The 19,623-nt window shown below is 43.6% G+C and overlaps 1 protein-coding gene across 2 annotated transcripts in view; it reads right to left on the bottom strand.

Moving 5' to 3' along the window:
• LOC138504315 (sulfotransferase 1B1-like) overlaps nucleotides 1-19,623 on the bottom strand; it is a 127,110-nt gene that overhangs the window by 99,178 nt on the left and 8,309 nt on the right. For both annotated transcript variants that reach the window (XM_069624726.1, XM_069624727.1), the window contains exon 2: nucleotides 4,883-5,037. In XM_069624726.1, coding sequence (XP_069480827.1) covers nucleotides 4,883-5,030 — 148 coding nt within the window. In that variant the 5' untranslated portion in view covers nucleotides 5,031-5,037. The remainder of the gene's footprint in view (nucleotides 1-4,882; nucleotides 5,038-19,623) is intronic.

The raw sequence follows: 19,623 nt of genomic DNA, 5'->3' as shown, positions 1-19,623 counted from the left end.
CCCCAGATACCCTCCACCCAGGTGATCCTCCCTCACTTTTCCACCTCCAAGGTCATGATCCAAGGGTGATGGCTTTTCCCTGGACACCTGAGAAGAGGTTCCAGGGACGTTAGAAGTGAGAATACCCTTCTCACGCTCCCCACTTAATTAGTTTCTTATATTGTGCTTCATGTCAGCCTCCATCCTCTAAGCTCGGAACTGGGTATCAAACCCATGCATCTCAGTGTAGTCTTGTTCTCAAGACTAGCACTTTTCCCCCGAGCTATCCGCCCACCACGTATATCCAACCAGTTCACAGCAACCCATCTCTAGGCTGGCCTCTACTTTGGGCATGATGTGGTTTGATCTATAGCCACAGGTACGAGCATTTTATTAGATCTAGGGAGATCATGGAAGACGGAGGCAGAAAGCCTCAACCAATAGAACATGTGATTTCTGAGCATATTCTAAAACTCATGAGGAGAATGGCTTCTTTTGATCTTTTTGTCTGGAAGGCTGGAACTTCTCACTGAGTTATAAAGACTAAGTGTGTGTTATTTATGGGACGCCCATACACTCGGAACACAATGAAAATACATGGTTCATGATGGTACCAGTTGCCATTCACTGGTCTGTTTAAATGTAGACACTGACATTCCCAGTGTCTCTGGGCCTTTCGTGCCCCTCTTAGCACCATGTGGAGCATTGTCAACATCACAGAGGGCCATCATCTTCTTGCAGCATCAGCATATGTGCAACATCCAGAGGACCCTTCCACATGGCACCAGCAGCAGTGGCTCCGCCTTTCATCATGGCTCTGTATTTCAACATGGGAAGACCAACTTGTCTCCAATTTATAGTGTCTGAACCCAGGACAAGTGAGCAGGACCCAGGGAGCACACAGGTACAAAAGATGAGTAGGTTTTATTGTTATTTCAGGTTACAAGTTAGAAGTGAAGGGAGAGTGTATGTACAGGCATCCTTCTCATTGTAGCTCCCATTCCGAATCCCTAACCATTCTCTGTGGAACCCCTAAGGGGCCCCGGGTTCTATCACCACCTAAGATTCCATGGCTTGCATTGCATAAGGCAATGCAAGCCCCACACTACACGTGACCTTCATCAGGAGAGTTCCTATGCTTAAAGTGTGGAAAGGTGAAACATTATCCTTCGTCTATATTTTTTAAAAAGTTTGACTTATTCTGATACCAGTCTTCCCATAAGCAGTCACCTGCAGCACTAGCCTATGAGGTACAACCTTGTGTTTCATGGCATGGCGTGTCAGTTAGTCGTTATCATGTACTGGGCAGTCACATTTGCGTGATGCACACATTTTGACAAAATAATTTAAACTTCATGTTGGCATCTGCTGATTTGTGCATAGATGATAAGATTGAAGTGTGACGCTCCTTGGGAAACAGCCATTGATTTTAAGCAAGATCATTGTAAGAATGAGGGAGAGGCACTTCGAGTGGAATAAACAAGTATGTTTATTCGGTAAGGGGCCCGCCGTGCCCAACCACTCGACAACTCCTCCAACGGTTCACTGGGTCACGCGAACCAAGCTCCGAACAATGCAGGGAGATTGGTTCACGTGCCCCAACATTCCAAAGACACATCACTACACACCTTCCTCCTTAAAGAAAACAAAATTAATTTTCACTACAATTTGTGAAACTAAGATTAACAATTTACCTATTGCATAAAATAGAGAATAACTACATATAGAAATATTCGTGTAAATAAAACTACTATGCTTGTATCAGAATGGACACAAACGTAGACAAATAACCTTTGTCAACGCCAAACAATTTACCATGTTAGCACGGATGATACACATTCTTGTCAATGTTTCAATAAGAAGCATAGTCTTTCATCCACACTGGTTTAGACTGGATCTCTGATTACTACCGGAACTGTCATGTGCACCACCTCCACCTTGGGCACTCTCACTCCCACCTTGAACACTTTTCACCCTCTTCATCTCTTTTCTTTTTGCTGTCGCTATTAGACTCATTTGTTACCACTCTCCCATCCACGCCATGTTCCCTTGCAATTTTTCCTTTGGACCAGACCTCTCCTCCTTCCAATATAACCACGCTCTTCCTTACTGCGGAAATCTTTTTTGGGCCCACAAATTTGCTGTCCAAACATTTGTTCACCAACCTGGGATTCTTTATATATACATCACATCTCCTACCTTCCACTCACGCTCCTACACTTTCTCACGGGCATCAAAACACAATTTATTTTTTTCTTGGCTTTCCTTGATACATTTCATTATCTGTTTTCTATCCACCTGGACTACACCTGCTACTCCCAGCCACCCTGGACACAATTTGGTTCCTGGTTCTCTTCCCTTAAGAGAAACAAATGGTGATATCTTTGTCACTGAATGCAGGGTGGTGAGATAATTCCACACCATAATCTCTAACATCTGCTTCCATGGCTGCCTTACCCTCATGGCTAGTTGCAAACCTTCCTTCAAAAACCGGTTGACCCTTTCCACTAGGCCATTTGCCCTTGGGTGATACAACGCAGTTCTAACATGTCTAATGCCATAACTGCTGAGAAATGTCTTCATTGCCAACTAGACAAACTGAACCCCATTGTCCGAAATAAGTTCAGTGGGCCCCCCTTCTGTAAAGAAAATTTTCTCTAAGAATGCAATGAGCTCTTTAGCTGTGACCTCTCTTACTGCTTCCCATTCAATCCATTTTGTGTGGAAATCCACTAGCACAAACACAAATCTCAATCCATCTCCTAAACCCATAATGGGTCCCATGATGTCCACAGCAACTTTAGACCACGGCTGCTCTGGCATAGTGTTAGGACTTAACGGGGTCTCCCTCGTCACTTTAGTTTTGTCACTCATTTGACACTCCATGCAATTCTTCACCCACCTTTCCGCCATTTTGTCAACGCGCGGCACCAGAAATTCTGTCGCAGTTTTCTCTTCATTGCACCTTCCCCTGGGTGACCCTCATGAGCCAATTCCAACAGAGTCTGCCTGATCGCCTCTGGGGGCACAATACATTGTCCTCTTCTCAGTCTGCCCTCACTTATGTTCAACTCCTCCTTGACTTCCCACCATATGTCAAATCTCCTTTCCAAACTATTCTTGTGGGGCCATCCCTTCACCGTCCATTCTTTGATCAACTTGAGTTCCTCGTCAGAATCCTCTCCCTGCAACCACTTTTCTTGAGCCACTGCCTCATTAATTTCAGCTACCACGGATTCTTCCACTGTCTCATCCTCTCCCATTTCATTATCACATAAAGGCATCCTCGATATGCAATCTGCCACAGCATTCTTCTTCCCAGGCAGAAAACTCAGGTCAAAATGATATCCTTGAAGACCCAATCCCCACCTGCTTATCCTTGGTGAACCTAAAGCCCACCTTCCACTCTCGAACAACTGTACCAACGGCTTATGATCCGAGCGAACTACAAATCGCCTGCCACACAAGAAAAATTTAAAATGCACCACAGCCCAAAACATGGCCAAAGACTCTCTCTCTCGATCACTGAATACTTGGACTCCGCCCCCCTCAACGCTCTTGAAGCAAAGGCAATGACTCTCTCCTTATTCTCTTTATCCAATTGCACCAATGTGGCCCCCAACCCCATCAAACTGGCATCTACAATCAGTACTGTCTTATCCATGGGATTAAACCTCCCAATAGACGGTGCCTTACTGTTTGCTTCCTTTATACATTCAAATGCTCTCTTCCATGTACATTCGTGTGAAAAAAATTTGCTTAAAGCTCTCTGCTTTATACCTTCAGCCCCTTTTTTTTTCTAGGCCAGTTGGGCTTGTTTTCCTCCGGAGGCGAAGGCAGATCCTGCTCTGATGCCGCCTCTCTGTGTCCGCCCCTGCCTCCCTTGTCTCTCTTCCTCCTCCTCACCTCTGTAATGTGGCTGTGGCAGGGAAGCGCAGCTGTATCCAGCGCCTTTTCGGCTTCTCCCAAAAGCTCCGGCAGCTACAGCAACGCCACCGCTCCTCACAGCCCTGGGCCTGCAGCCGTCCGCGCTGGTGAGGCCCAGGAGGAAGGGGCTGAGGTGGCGCTGTGTGCGGCGGATTGGCTGCTCACTGGCCGCTTCGAGTGGAAAAAACAAGTAAGTTTATTCGGTAAGGGGCCCGCCGTGCCCAACCACTCGACAACTCCTCCAATGGTTCACTGGGTCACGCGAACCAAGCTCCGAACAATGCAAGGAGATTGGTTCACGTGGCCCAACATTCCAAAGACACATCACTACAATCATCAAAGTAAAATAGATAAAACAGGAATGGAGAAGTGAGGCTCACCTGACTTCGGGAACGAGGCTGTGAGGAGGTCATATGGACGGACCGGGAACTGCTCTACTCTCTACCAGTTCTCTACAAATAAACTGGCCAAAGGTATCCCTCGGAACATCTGATGCTCTCTGCGACGGTACTCTTCAGAGATGTCCATCCTGTTATGATGTAAGTCTTTTATTGTCACTGGCCACAAGTGCATGCCATTGGAATGTTGATGTATGTATGAATGATAAGCAACTCAGGAGAATGTTAAGTAGGTCTGTGAGTGTTCCATGAATGTCAGTTGGGGGCCTGAGCTCAGTGTGTAAGGATGGCCGGTGGGTCTCTTTCCATGTATCTACCTGTCTAGGTTCCTGTAATGTCTACCGTGGCTACCTGTGATGATACTGTACATATAAAGAGAAACTGGTTCCTCTACAGATGTAAACATGTATAATAAAGCTGACCTTGATAAAACCTTATGGCTCCAAAGCTGGTCTGTGTATGGATGATCAGAGCCCAACACCAATACATAACAGACGCTCATTGTGAAACAGCCATTGATTTTAAGCAAGATCATCAAAGTAAAATAAATAAAACAGGAATGGAGAAGTGAGGCTCACCTGACTTTGGGAACGAGGCTATGAGGAGATCATCTGGACGGACCTGGAACTGCTCTACTCTCTTCCAGTTCTCTACAAATAAACTGGCCAAAGGTATCCCACGGAACATCTGATAGTCTCTGCGACGGAACTCTTCAGGGATGTCCATCCTAGGGCTAGAAATGTAGATCAGAATGCAAAAGTGAAAAATGACAATGACCTATTTTGATGTCACTTTTAGAACACATGACAATTTACTTTGACTATAGATAGCTACAGCAAGTGATCAGGACTATCGTGTCAAATTCTGGAGGCCACATGACAGAATGTCGACAACAGAGATTATGGACAGTCCAAGAGAAAGGGTACCTAGTTATTGCAGAGTTAATGATTATTCTGCTGAAGAGAATCTGTCAATATAGGAGCTATGGTTTGAAATTCCACAGGTAGGAAGGGCAATCTTCAAGCCGAGCCTCCTCATAAGGCCACATATGTCTTTCAAAGGCAAACACGCCTGCCCATTATTCCGCTATTCTATATCATTCCTTACAATGCATTATGCAGAGGTATCAAAATATTAATTAAATCATGCCACAAATGAAACCTCTGTCTATAATGGGGGTTGGTGGGCACAGCTTTCTTCTCTTTGTTTATAAATGTATGTTTTAAATATGTTTGTTATTTGGTCCTGTCACCAGATTCCGCCGCTTTTGCATGATGGGGTGGTTCAAAATAGTGACAAGTGTGAGTCTGGGTTAGGTATCCCAGATGGCTGGAAGAAGTTAGGTGGTAATCCATAGTGTTTCCTTTTTGCATTCAAATTCCATTTTTCACTCATACTTCTCAATGATACTCCAATTAGTTGTATACATTTTTACACAATGGTTGTCTTTATTTAGATAGGCCTGTTGCAACATCTATTGTATGTCCAATGCATTTCGGTCTCGGTTGACCTTCATCAGGGTCTGTTATGGAAAAATAGATATAGAAACCATATATTCTAATCATATCAAAGTTCAATATAATCACACAAAATGTTTTTCCTAACTTAATACCTTTAGCTTTAATTTACCTTTGCTTTACAGCCATCTTCTTATTCTCTTTGTGTTGGATGGTAATTCCAATTGCTAATCCACTCTGAGTCTTATACTCTTTGTATCTGCGTAATAATAAGCAAATTCATATTCTTGTTGTATTTCTAATGCTTCAAATATCACATTTATTGCATCGCTATTGTTTAAAAAATCTATAAATAATACATTTTTTATACAAGAGCGATGCAATAAATGTGATATTTGAAGCATTAGAAATACAACACGAATATGAATTTACTTATTATTACGCATATACAAAGAGTATAAGACTCAGAGTGGATTAGCAATTGGAATTACCATCCAACACAAAGAGAATAAGAAGTTGGCCATAAGGGGAAGGTAAATGAAAGCTAGAGGTATTATTAAGTTAAGAAAAACATTTTGTGTGATTATATTGAACTCTGATATGATTAGAATATATGGTTTCTATATCTACTTTTCCATAACAGTCCCTGATGAAGGTCAACCGAGACCGAAATGCATTGGACATACAATAGATGTTGCAACAGGCCTATCTAAATAAAGACAACTATTGTGTAAAAATGTATACAACTTTTTGGAGTATCATTGAAAAATTGAATTGGAATGCAAAAAGAAAACACTGTGGATTACCACCTACATTCTTCCAGCTGTCTGGGATACCTAACCCAGAATCACACTTCTCATAAATAAAACCTATTGCATTTGTAAATACTTGTATTATTGTAATTGCTTTTGGTCAGAATTCCGCAGTGACTTGTTAGTACTCATGAAAAATTTTGCGGGCTTATAAGAAGGAAGAGGAACATATTCGAAAGACATCCAACACCACAGATTTCTGAATACAAGCAGGCTAAATGTGTCTGAAATATGTGTACCTATGTGATGCTTCAAAATAACCACTAGTGCTACAGAAAAGAATTTAACTGCACCACATGCGTTTTCATTACTTTAGTACTCAGACCTGGAGTTCACTTTTAGAGATGGCATAGTGGACAATTAGCTCTATTTGGGGAAGGGGATTTCATGGGTTAAAGCGATTGTTTTTGGCATGTGAAAACTGTGGTGGTGTGCCTTCGGCTCAGGTAAACTAATAACTCCAGTTAAGTATGATGAATGCTGTTTTATTCTCATGTCCTCTTGCGTAAGTCGGTTAGTACATCAGGTAGGATGGTAAGTACAGCAGAACATCGGTTCCCCCACACCCTCAGCCAGCTCTCCTTCCAACTGCCAGGACCAACTGTCCAGCTCAGATCCCCTAGCACCAGAACACTCTCCCAGCCACACAAACATTCCAATGTAATGACATCATGCCAGTCCCATATCACAGGACAAAGTCACCACACACCTCCCCCCGTTACTGTTACAACAATCATGAAAAATGTCATCATGTCTAGCCCATAGCACAGGCCTCATCATAAGCTGGGTGGAGCGGTACAACTGTGGCAGTAACTATTACCGCCACATTACCACTCTGCCCAACTATGAGTTCAGCAGAAAGTCGTCCAGCTTTACCTCCAGCTTTAAACTGGAGGTAAATATGGCAAATTTTGGCCAATTTGCAGCGCTATTACCACGGCGCAAATTGCACCACAGTGATAGTGCCCAGCATGCCCCATAGAGTCCTATGGACTCTTTAAAAAATGGGGACTTACAGCCTTACCGCAACTCAGTATCCGGCGCTAATAGTACCGTACCGATTAGCGGTAACGGTATTTTCATTGGCGATATTCCAACAAATTTACTGCCAAGCATCTGATGAGGCCCCAAGTCACCACAAGAAAGCCTACAGCTTCCCACATTCAAACCCCAAAAATGTTGACACAGCCCTTGATGCTCCTGAGGGCGGTACATTGAGCATTAGTAGCTTCAGTAATAGTGCCAGCTATTATTACTGTGCTTCGAAGCATGGGGAATCCAGCACGAAGTGAAACTTAACATTTTTTAAATGATGTGATGAGGGCCTTGCAGCAGAAACACTGTACCAGCTTTATTTAATCTTCCAATCAGTAGCCTTGTTAGTTGTACTCCTGTATGTTTCTCTTTCCATTTGCAGTGACATAAAAGTTTTCTATGCTTTCACTGGGTGTCCATTAACCTGTTGCTCTCCTGGGACACTGCTGCCCAATAGACCCTGCCCCTGCCATGCAGGGAGCTCCATTCTTAATTTTTGTTTCAAATCCAGTAGTTATTTCTTTTTTTATATAAAGTAGAAACAATGCTCTTTTAGAAACAAAAGAACGTACAATAGATAAGAAGTCAGATTGGACGGGATGCAGTGAGCTTCTTACAATGGGGTGAATTTGAGGGACATTCTGACAAGGTTGTGGAGGCGAGTTAATGGACTAGTCACTGGGGACAATCCATAAGAGGCCATACATAGATTAAGGACAACCAACATTGGAAATGTTTAAGTGCAGGTAAGCAGTACGGCCAGCTGTGCTTGGGATGGGACTATGATGGGTTAAGTGCTAGAATGGAGGAAGAAGTAGTGAGGGACAGAGGCAGGTTAGACGTGAGGGGAACATTTTAGTTAGCAGGCAAATGAGAGGTAAGTTAAGAGGTTAACTCTGGAGGCAAGGAGGTAGGCTTTTAGTTTGGTTTTAAACAAATCCGTGTGGACTGTTTCTCGGATGTCTGCGGGAAGAGAATTCCATGCAATTAGAGCAAGAAGAAAGAAAGAGCAGAATGAGAGGCAAAGTGGGCATCCTGAGCACCGAGTGTGAGGTACTGGCCTAGGGTGCACAAGTGCTTTATTGCGGTTCTGGAGGGCCCAAATGGGCTTGTGAATGGGCGAATTGGAGGGCTGGGAATGCATCAAAGTGCTGGGATGCCACAATGAAATGTTGGGCCCGTATTGTGGTATCAGTATATAAAAGATCAAAGCTCCTGTGCATGTTGAAGTCTTGACCCTTAATGTCTGCGAAATAATTGCTGATACTAAACCAAAATCTCCATTTTCTTTTTCCTTCCCTCTTTACTTCCATTGAATTTACAGAATTGGTGCTCAAGGCCCAAGAGAATGAGTGGAAGCCATTCCCATGTCTATTGAGATACCCAAAATGATGCCCCACTTTACAGAAGACATGCTTGGAACAGCAGCAATATACAATAGGCAGAGATGTGCAAACTACTATAGTCAGATGTCTTAAGTATTATACAACAAATTGGTCATCACCTATTCTGAAATATATAACCTAGTGTGCGCCTTGCAGCTTAAGCAACACTGCCTCATGGTCCAACTTGCTTTAAGGTGCAGGCCAGCATTCATTTGTCTTGTATGGCAGCATCTTGCGTTATCTAGATCACCATATTGCAGAGTGCTCCAAGGGCAATTAGTCTTCCCAATAGGCTACCACATGCCCATTCTTACTTTAATGCATCTTGACAAGTTGCAGCAGGTCTAGAAGTCAATATTCCAAGATTGGACTAAGCATGTCAGATCAGAAAATAGCATGTAAATGGTAATAGGATGTGTGAAATGTTGCTAAACACTAAAGGGAGTACACCTTACTTGCAGCTGTCTGAAGTGGGGACAGCTGTCCACATGTAGTGCAACATCAAACAACTTCTCCAACAGGTCTGGCTCGTGAAACCAAAAATATTATATGAATATAACAATCTGTTATGTATATACCACTTTCACCAAAGTGCTGTACATAGAACATTCCCATGCAATTATCATCACCCAACTACAGTTGGTATTCATTTATCGGCCTCAGTAGGATGAAAGACTGAGCTGGCCTTGGCGGGATTCGACCTGCACATCACACACAGATATCAGCAGCGAGTGCTCAACCCGCTAGCTATCTTACTGGCTTGCAAATGGTTACTTTTCTGATGCATGGCCACACTCAGACCAGGTAAGTTTCCTATTGAAAATGTAAAACTTGTAAAATTACTGTAGCCTTTTAGCATAATAGGAATACTGACCTGCCTTCCTTGCATACAGATAATGTTCTTATTTACCCTATTAAGAAGTCACATCTATGCATGGATTGAGAGTAGTAGTCTTTTTGGATTTTGGTACAATCTGATTTATTCAGATCTCCACCCCCCCACCCCCAGAAATAATGTTCCCTGCAAGGAGTCTATCCGAAAACGTCCACTAGATGACAGTACTGACCTTGCTATACCTGGTTTCCTGTATTAAATTGAAAATGAAAAACAGGAGCTCCCCCGGACCCTGCAGGAGCAGTGGTCTCCCTTTCCTGGATCCATCCTGAATTGCCCTCGAATTCGGGTAAGCATCATTATTCCGTGCGAGATTCGTTTTTTCTCGCTGCTAATTGCACCACTGATCCGCCGACCTGCAAGAATATCTACACAGCCTGCATGTTTTAAAATTGATGCCAACAGCTGCTGTGTTTGCCCCTGCCACCATCAGCCACCACGAGGTTTTTACACTTCCAAGATGGCCGCCCACCATGTCTCAAGGAACCCCAGTGCCTAACTGAGCACAGCCGACTGTCCTCGCATCCGATTGGCCATTGAGCCACCTTAAGCAGCCTATCGCCAGCCGGTAGGCGAAGCCGGCCCACTCCCAGCAAGGCCCAGGATAATAAGGCCAATACCTGTCTTCACCTGTCCTCAGCCTTCCTCGCCATTCGCCCGGACCCCTTGCTGGATTCCAGACCAACCACAACGGTAAACGCCACTTCGCTTACGCAGCCCGTGGATAAATTGAACTGCTTTGATTCTTAAAAAGGCTTTGTTACCATAAGATTCTTAATGCCATTCTCGTGCACTCATGCCTTATTGCATGATGTATCTGTGCCCAAAGATACTTCGCACTGCATATGTTGCTCCCCTTGCTCCTAATCCATGCACAGCATCAAGCGCAACTCCACACATACCTCTGTCCTCCCCCCCTTCGCAGCCATTCTGTCGACAACGCTGCCCGTAGGTTTAGATTTGCAATGTTGCATCACTCTCTACTGTAAACACTTTACCATCATTTTTATGCTCTGCATGCTTGGCCGCACCTACCTCTCTACCCAACCTGATCTACTTGCTCTCCATTGAACTTCTGTACTGCCTTTACCACTAGCCTTACACTATGACACTCGCTAACTCTTGAACCTAGGTGGCTGCACCTATTGTTACCTCATCTTGCTATGGTCCCCCATGATCAATGTCTTGTGTGCTGCCCGAGATTATAGTCTATAGACCTGAGCCATCTGCAGCCTTTTATAGGATCCTGCTACGATGCTGCTGGCCTGCTATGCATACTCTCTAAGCCGCACTAGGTCAGCCCTCTCTGGGGTTATTTCTTAATTGACCCTGCCGCAGCAACCCTAATTGTGTTGTGCCTTAAGGTCGCTTACAGACCATTCAATTGTGTTGTGCCTTAAGGTCGCTTACAGACCATTTCAATTGTGTTGTGCCTTAAGGTCGCTTACAGACCATTTCAATTGTGTTGTGCCTTAAGGTCGCTTACAGACCATTCAATTGTAGGTTCAAATTGCATTTAGTGATATGTTTCTAGTCGCTAAAATGGAACTTAGAACCTACCTATGTTTTTAGTTGCATGCTAGAACTGCATACCTTTAGTTTAAAGCTGAATCTAGCTGTGCCGCGATTCGCATGCCGCAACTCCCTATCTTCAGGTTAATAGCGAAAGCTATATCTAACTGTGCTGCTATCTGCGCACCTGACTTAGTCAGCTAGCATGTACTCTCCAAAACCAAACATACTAAGTATCACTGCACTAGATAGGACAGCTAAGTTACCTCTCTACGCTGCCTCCCTCATCATATTAGTGGTATTATCACTCTCCTACCTGACCATGCCTATTCCTCAACAAACCATTGGACCTATAGTAAACCAATATCAAGATGACACTACCACATACAGGGCCTGTAGTACCACAGACAGAAACCTCAAACTTCGTGCTCGCCTACCAAAATTGTACGAACTACCAGCAAAGCAAATTGAACAAATCAACTTCCTAAAAATGAACATACAGCCGAAAACCACTGCAGAACACACTAGGAAAGCTCATATCCCTAAAAGACCCACACAAAAATGCTCCAAACCTACCATTATAGCAAGCACCATGCTCACTAAACATCACTTCAAAGGTGCACTCGTAAATGCTAGGTCCCTAGTCGCTCATGCTACAGAAATCTCAGATATTATTCTCGGACACCACCTAGACTTCCTAGCCATATCAGAAACATGGCTTCACGATGCAGCGGGTCCCGCCCTCTCCTTAGCAGTTCCAGACAATTATACCATCATACGAGCTGACAGACACACCTCCCGAGGCAGGGGTCTAGCCATTATTGCCAAGATCAGTCTCGACATAAGAGTCTCCACATCCCCCATCACGAAATCTTGTGAATGCCTCTCGGTCAAAATAGCCACCGCCAGCTCCCAAACATTAAACATTGTCCTGCTCTACAGACCTCCTGGTCCTATTGGAAGCTTTGTTGAGGACCTCTCCACCACCCTGTCCAACAACTTGAAAAACACCTCCCAAACTATAGTGCTAGGAGACTTCAACCTAGGCTATAATGATATTAAAGACACCCAGTCCACAGCTACTGCTCTGATCCTAAAAGAGCTGGGCTTTGCCCAAAGAGTCACCTGTCCCACTCATAATAAAGGTCGCATCCTTGACTGGATAGCTGATCACAACTGTGGAGTAACCATTACAGACACTGTTCCCCAGATCTGGACGGATCATTTTCTACTTCTATTTACAGTAGATACTAACTTAGCCACAGCCACGTCCACACCTGCCCCTCCTATACCCACGAGGAACAAAAAGCTAATAACCACGGAAAAATTGTTGCCAATCACACTACCCCAACAAAACTCGCTCCCAGCTAACACGGAGCCTGATATGCTAGTTGATCAATTCAATGAAACTATGAACTCAGCCCTTGATCACATAGCACCGCTCAAATTACGGACTAGTAAACCGAAAAAACATCTCAACTCATGGTTCACCCCCCACCTAAAAAATCTCAGGTTAACCAAAAGAAAACTTGAATCCAAATGGAGACTTACTCCTACAGTAGAAAACAAACTAAACCTTGCAAAGATATCATCCCAATACAAAAAAGATATCCTACTAGCCAAACAGGAAACATACAATACCAGAATATCCCAATCTAAATCAAGTGTCAGAGAACTGTTCAGTATCTTGAAAGAGCTGGAAACACCCATCATTCCCCAAGAAAACTGCACCAAGGACGAAAAATGGTGCTCAGACATTCAGTTTGCCCTTACCAACAAAGTAGTCAACCTACAAACTAAAATCGCCTTCAAAAAAGCATCTCTCACACCTCAGAACGCACTAACCCCAGCACCCCTACTTAAATCTAAACAAATAACACGTTTCTGCTTCTCCAAGGTATCTACCACTGAAGTCGAAAAAGTGATCCTGGGACTTAAACCATCCAACTGTAAAGGTGACCAATGCCCTGCCCAATTAATTAAGGATGCTGCGAGAGAACTATCGCCATTCATAACTAAACTCATCAACTCATCCTTCACTACCGGCATTGTACCGAAAAATCTTAAAGAGTCGTGGGTCCTGCCACTCCTAAAGAAGCAAACCCTCGACCCTGCCATTCCCACCAATTTTAGGCCTATCACGACTGTGCCCTTTCTTCTAAAAATTTTAGACAAAGTGGCATACATGCAAATACAAAATTTCCTTGAATCCAACCACCTGCTCGGAACCCGCCAATCTGGAGTCCGTCCCCAGCATGGAACAGAGACTGCCCTTATCGATCTCAAGGCCAAAATAGATCAATGTAGGGACAATGGCCAAGCAGCCTTACTCCTCTTGCTAGACCTCTCAGCAGCGTTCGATTTAGTCGACCATACAGTCTTATGCAGCCACCTAGACTCTGCTGCTCACTTCTCTAAAGAGGCCATATTATGGATCAAATCCTTCCTGAATAACCGCACCATGAGAGTCTTCTCTCCATCAGCCTCAGCTGACCCGATCCCTATAACGTGCGGTGTACCCCAGGGATCTTGTGTATCACCAACCCTCTATAACATATTCACAAAGCCGCTCTTTGACGAAATGGATCATCTGGGTATCGCCTACACCAACTATGCAGACGATACCCAGATCCTCCTTCCGCTTTCAGGAGATTACGTTGTGGATCTGGCCTTAGTGAATAAAATTTACAGCATCGTTCAGGCATGGATGGCCACACACGGCTTATGCCTGAACGACGACAAAACTGAGCTCATAATCCTAGGCACCCCGACATACATAACTAAACTTAACACTGACTATGCCAGCTTCATTATCGATGGGAACAATATCAAAGTAGCAAAGGAAGTCAAGACCCTAGGCTTTTACCTTGACGCCACCTTAAACTTTGGCAAACAAGTCAACTCCCTAGCCTCTTCTACAGCATATACTTGCAAACTCATTAGAGCCAGCAAGCAATTCCTCTCTACAGACAGCTGCATCACGCTTGCCAGAGCCCTTATACTGTCCAAACTGGACTACTGTAATGGTCTCTACATTGGGGCTAACAAACAGACTATCCAAAAAATCCAAGTCCTACAGAATAATGCCCTGAGAGCCGCGCTTAAGATCAACAGGAAAGAGCATATCTCCTCTATAAGAAGAGAATATAAATGGCTATCCACTCAGGACAAAATCCAACTCAAAATTGCCTCCCTTACTCACAAGTGCCTCAATAACATGGCACCACCCTACCTCATGGACAGGCTACACTTAAGAACCTCACCTAGACCAACAAGAATGGTCAATGCGAATTGCCTCTATGTCCCTCGCTTTAAACGTGCCACTATTGGAGGACATAGCTTCGCAGTCAAAGCAGCACGGCTTTGGAACTCCCTACCACATGACATAAGAGAACCCCAGCCCTTTGCGAAATTCAGGCAGAATTTGACCAAGTGGCTGAGAGCTAATGACATCTAACTGATCCGACCTGCTTGACCTGACTGTCCCTACTAGCGATCCACCTGCATGCCCCAGCTCTGATACCACGTTCTGTATTTTACACCATTGTATATTACTGTACTTATTCCACTGTATACCATCTCCACATTGTTAAATATTCCTGTACCCTTATCACCTCTTGTCTGGACCTAGCTCCAGCCCTGCTCATTCTTGCTTATTGTATACTGCATTATGACCATGCACATGTACCTGTATATATTTTATTTATTGCAGAATGTACTATGACTATGTAGATGTACCTGTAACAAAGTTGAGCATATTCTTGTCTTGTGCGCCCTGATGATCCAGGGCTTGGCGCGCCCTACAAATAATAAACTAAACTAAACTAAACTAAACCTGTCATGTAGAGGACATTTTCAGCCAGTTTCGTACCTGAACATGATCCAAACTGAAATAGGCTGCATGTTATGTTCGCCTCAATAATTATTTCTTTTATGAACCCTTTATTTGGAGTTAATATATTTCCACAGCTACATGCCTGAAAAACTTAGTAGGCCACTTGTCACGAAAGGTCAAAATGGACTACTTGATGAAATGTTACATACTTGTATTAGAAGTGACCTTTCTTTGGTCCATCCCCCCAATAGAACTTGAACAGACTAGTGTTTGATGGAGTATCATTGGAATACAAAGTAACATTTTTAGCACAATTTGATTGCACAATTAGGTTACAGAATGGCAGAGTTGTGTCTGTGATTTGGAATCCCTAATTCCCGATAGAATTAAATATACAACACTTTTTTATTTTTCCAGAATCGATTTAACCACCCACTTAGTAAATATACAAACTTTATATTGTTGCCAATGACTTCATTGCAATCTGTGAGATGAGAACTATGTTCTGCAAAAGTGTATTTTTTCAAAAGGTTATTTACTTTTTTGTCCTGCATGCAACTTTGAACACGTATATACAGAAAGCCTGGCTCCGTCAACCATGCGTAATCACCTTCCTCCCCTATGCACCATGATTTATTTTAACTCTGGGTAGTGCATGTCTTAGGGTTCACTGCAAAATTAATTCAAGCTCTTATTATATCCAATTGGAAGTCAACTTAAATCCATCAAGTCCTTATTTGATTGTTTGCATTGCTTTATGCATAGTTTTCATGTTCCATTATAATTTCAGGACTGTGAATGAAGATTAACCAGGCTTACAGCTCTGGGAGTCTTGATTCTATTAAAGACACAGAGGAACTATGCTTCACTTCTTTGTTAGCCATTCTCCAGCAGCTTTCAAAACGTATAAACTTGTCTTTCTTTTTTGTGTGTGTAAAATAACATACTCATAACACTGACCGAAGAAAGGAACTATCCCTTCCCACAAGTCTTTGCTTTTCAGTAGTTTGAGTTTACAACTTTTGACAAATCAGGGTTCACTCCTTCTCCATATGGCCCGCCCTGTCTAGGTCCCCTCCTCTTCTTTTCGGTGTCCTGCAACTGACACTTCTCTGAAAAACTGTAAAGCCAACTATAAATGTCCAAACTACTTTACCACGGTCTGCTGCCATCGAACTCTGAGCTATTGGTTTGATCCTGATGCTAAGCTCAGCTCCCTTGAAGGGATGGAGCCTGCGTGACCCGGCACTTAACAGGCCTTCTGAGCTTCTCCTGCTGAAAGAGACAATGCATAGCCAACCATCAAAACGGTAAGAAAAAGCTGAGATGCGTATTTTGGGAGTGATAATGCTCGCCTTTGTCTCTTTAATAGAATCACGACTCCTTGAGCTGCAAGCCTGGGTAATCTTTATTCTATGTCAAGACCAGAGGCAATCATTATGCTTGTTCAAAGCTCCCCATCACTGCCGCTGTAATGTTAGACGCAGGCTTAACATAAAATATCTTAAAAGTAGAGTTACTAAACCAATCTGCAGCCTTCATAATATCGTGTAATGAAACTCTTGCTGTAAAACCTTTGGATGCCATTGGTCCTCTTCTAACTGAATGTGCCCCAAACACTGAAATGTCAGTACCTGCTACTGACATGACTTCTCTCACTCTAAGTAGGTTTTTCCCATTATGCTGATTGATGGGATGGTGGATTTATTCACCCCAGAGGGAAGTTTCCCTCAGCCCACTAGAATGGATATTTTGATCATTGCACCACAGATGGGTTTTTGGATATATTGTGCAACTGCGTTAGGTTGATAATCTGAGGGACGGTTTCCTATTGAAGGGACTGGGGGTGATATGATGGCTACCCACATGACAATGACACTGTCGCATGTAGCAGAAGGCACGCTTACTATGGACATGGTGTTACTGCAGGAATTATTTAGTAACTGTGATTGTAACAATTGCTTCATCCCACAATTAATTGCTAATTATTCATGTACAATCTGTAATTGCGGTGCAGTGTGCAATCTATGCACCAGAGTGGGCTCTGTATTACTTTCTTGAGGCTCATACTTATGTGAATTGACCATTCTAAGATGGCTGTGGGGCCCCCAACCAGTTTTCCGGTCTGCTGCCCTACATTCTGTAGAATCTCTTAAGTGGGATTCTACACAGAGTATAGGTGAGCGGGTAGGCTGTGGCTTACAGTGATTGATTTCGATTTTTGTCGGGTGGGGTGGAGGGGGCACTGACCCTGTATATCTTTGTTTTGTTCCAGTATTTGTAGAGATCCTTCGATGTTGAGTGTTGACTATCATCTGCTTTTGGTCTTGGAACGTGGGTAACATGACACCTTCCAGTGGGTGAGGGGGTGTACTTTATGTTACACTTTATGTATGTTACACATATGGCTAGATCAGTAGACCTGGAACATGGGGGGGCTGACCTGGCTCTTCACTTCTGCTTTTTAGGTATGGACCCATGTGAGAAAAACATTTCCATGTGAGGTTAGTAATTGACTTGTCTATAATGGAGGATTTGTTGCATTAACTATATGGTATAGTAATGATATACTATATTCTTTAGCCATTGAAGACTTTTCTGAACTTAGAAAACCAAAAGAGTTACAGACTTGAAAATGGATTGAGATTCCGAAACGCATCGGCTTTCGTGGAGTGTTAGTGAAAAACATCTTTAGGACTGTGCACTCCATGGCACCTGTGAAAAAAGACTCTTTACCTTGCCTAAAGGGTTGGAATTATGTATATGAAGTGAAAAATACCAAACATTTCATGAACTTTATTTTGAATGAAGCTAATTATATTCATTTCGCAGTAATCATTGTGTGATCATAACCTTTTTTGTTTAAATGTATTACATTTGGTCTTCAATGAACTGAGGTTGTATGAAACATATTGAATAAGTTTGGGGTTAATCCCAGCAAAGTTCATTTGGGGGTACCTGTCATGTTTTGGAAAGTTTGAGGTCTCATGTGGTTGGACGACCCTACCCAGTTGCAACAGAAACAATAGAATATATGTTAGAAACCTTGGAAGCGATCAGTATACTATTGAACCAAGAGTTGTGCCACTCCATTCCTAGAAATCTCAAAATCTTTACCACCTTCCTCTACAAACCCTATATTGCCCTGTGTCTAAGAGGGTTTTCCCTGTCTTAACTAAAATGCTAATGGGTCTGTCAATGTCCAAAGTAAAATGTCCATGGTCCTATGTCAGAATCCTAACTCTTTCCCTTAAACTACAACTAAACTGAAGAAGTAGTACGTTCCCTTGGCTCAGAAGAATGACCCCTCTCGTCTGGATACAGGATCTAGATTCCAAGGTATACAGTTCAGAGTTCTCAAAATAAAATTAAAACCCAAATTCAAACCCAAATAGTGGGGGAATGTCTCCCTTTCTCAGGCCTATTCAGCAGTCCAACAAATGATGGGGAAATATATCCCTTTCCCTGGCCTCCCTCAGGCTTACATGGCAGTTGAGTAACTAATGGGGGAATGGCTCCCTCCCCCTGGCCTTTCTCAAGCTTATATGGCAGTTCAGTAACTGATGGGGGAATGTCTCCCTTCCCGTGGCCTTTTGCAGACTTATATGGCATGTGGGTCCAAGACTCCTGTTACCAGACGCGGTTTACTCCCCTGACAGGTACTGGGCTGAGGAAGAGGGATTGTACTTCTCTTCCTATTTGGTGGGGGTCCGAGACCCAAATTCTACGGCTTCTTGAGTCTCTTCTGCTTTCGCCAACAGCACTGTACCTGCAGGTTCATTGTTGGGTCTTCATTGCAGGTATGGAGCATTCCTGCAGCTCAGTTTGGTTCTCTGTGTCTTCTCTCGCTTGCGTGTTTTTCCCTTTCAACAACGGCTCTGCAGTGATGGATCCCAGACCCTGGTTACCGGACTTCTTGTCAGATAAGGAGCGTGCCTGTTGCTCCCTTCTGCTTCTGGAATTCTTTCTGGAATTCTTTCCCTCTCACAGTCTTCTCTCTCACTGCGGCGGATCCTGAGCGAAGGGTCCCACACAGTGATTACAGAGCTTCTTGCCAGGTAAGGAGGGCCCCTGTTGCTCCATTCTGATTTTTGCATTCTTTCTCTCCTGTGGGCGCTTCTCTTTCTGCGGAAGCTCTGCAGATGTGGAGGCTGGGTGGTTGGAGACTCCTCCCAAAACCGCATGGTTTGAGAGTGGGCTTCAACTCTACTCATCCCTCCAGCTCCCTCTTCGGTCTTCCGACTGCAAACTGACAAGTGTCATCACCTCTGTGTCCCGGGTGGCATCCTTCTCTCTGCCACAAGCCAGACGGCTTCTAGGCTCTCTGCTCCTCTGGGGAGAATCTCCCCTTTCTGGTAGTCCTTCCTTCCTTTTTATCATTAGTTTTG

The sequence above is a fragment of the Ambystoma mexicanum genome, chromosome 11, assembly GCF_040938575.1.
Source record: "Ambystoma mexicanum isolate Mex_15411 chromosome 11, UKY_AmexF1_1, whole genome shotgun sequence".
Taxonomy (NCBI): Eukaryota; Metazoa; Chordata; class Amphibia; order Caudata; family Ambystomatidae; genus Ambystoma; species Ambystoma mexicanum.
This window is presented reverse-complemented; position numbering and strand designations above follow the sequence as displayed.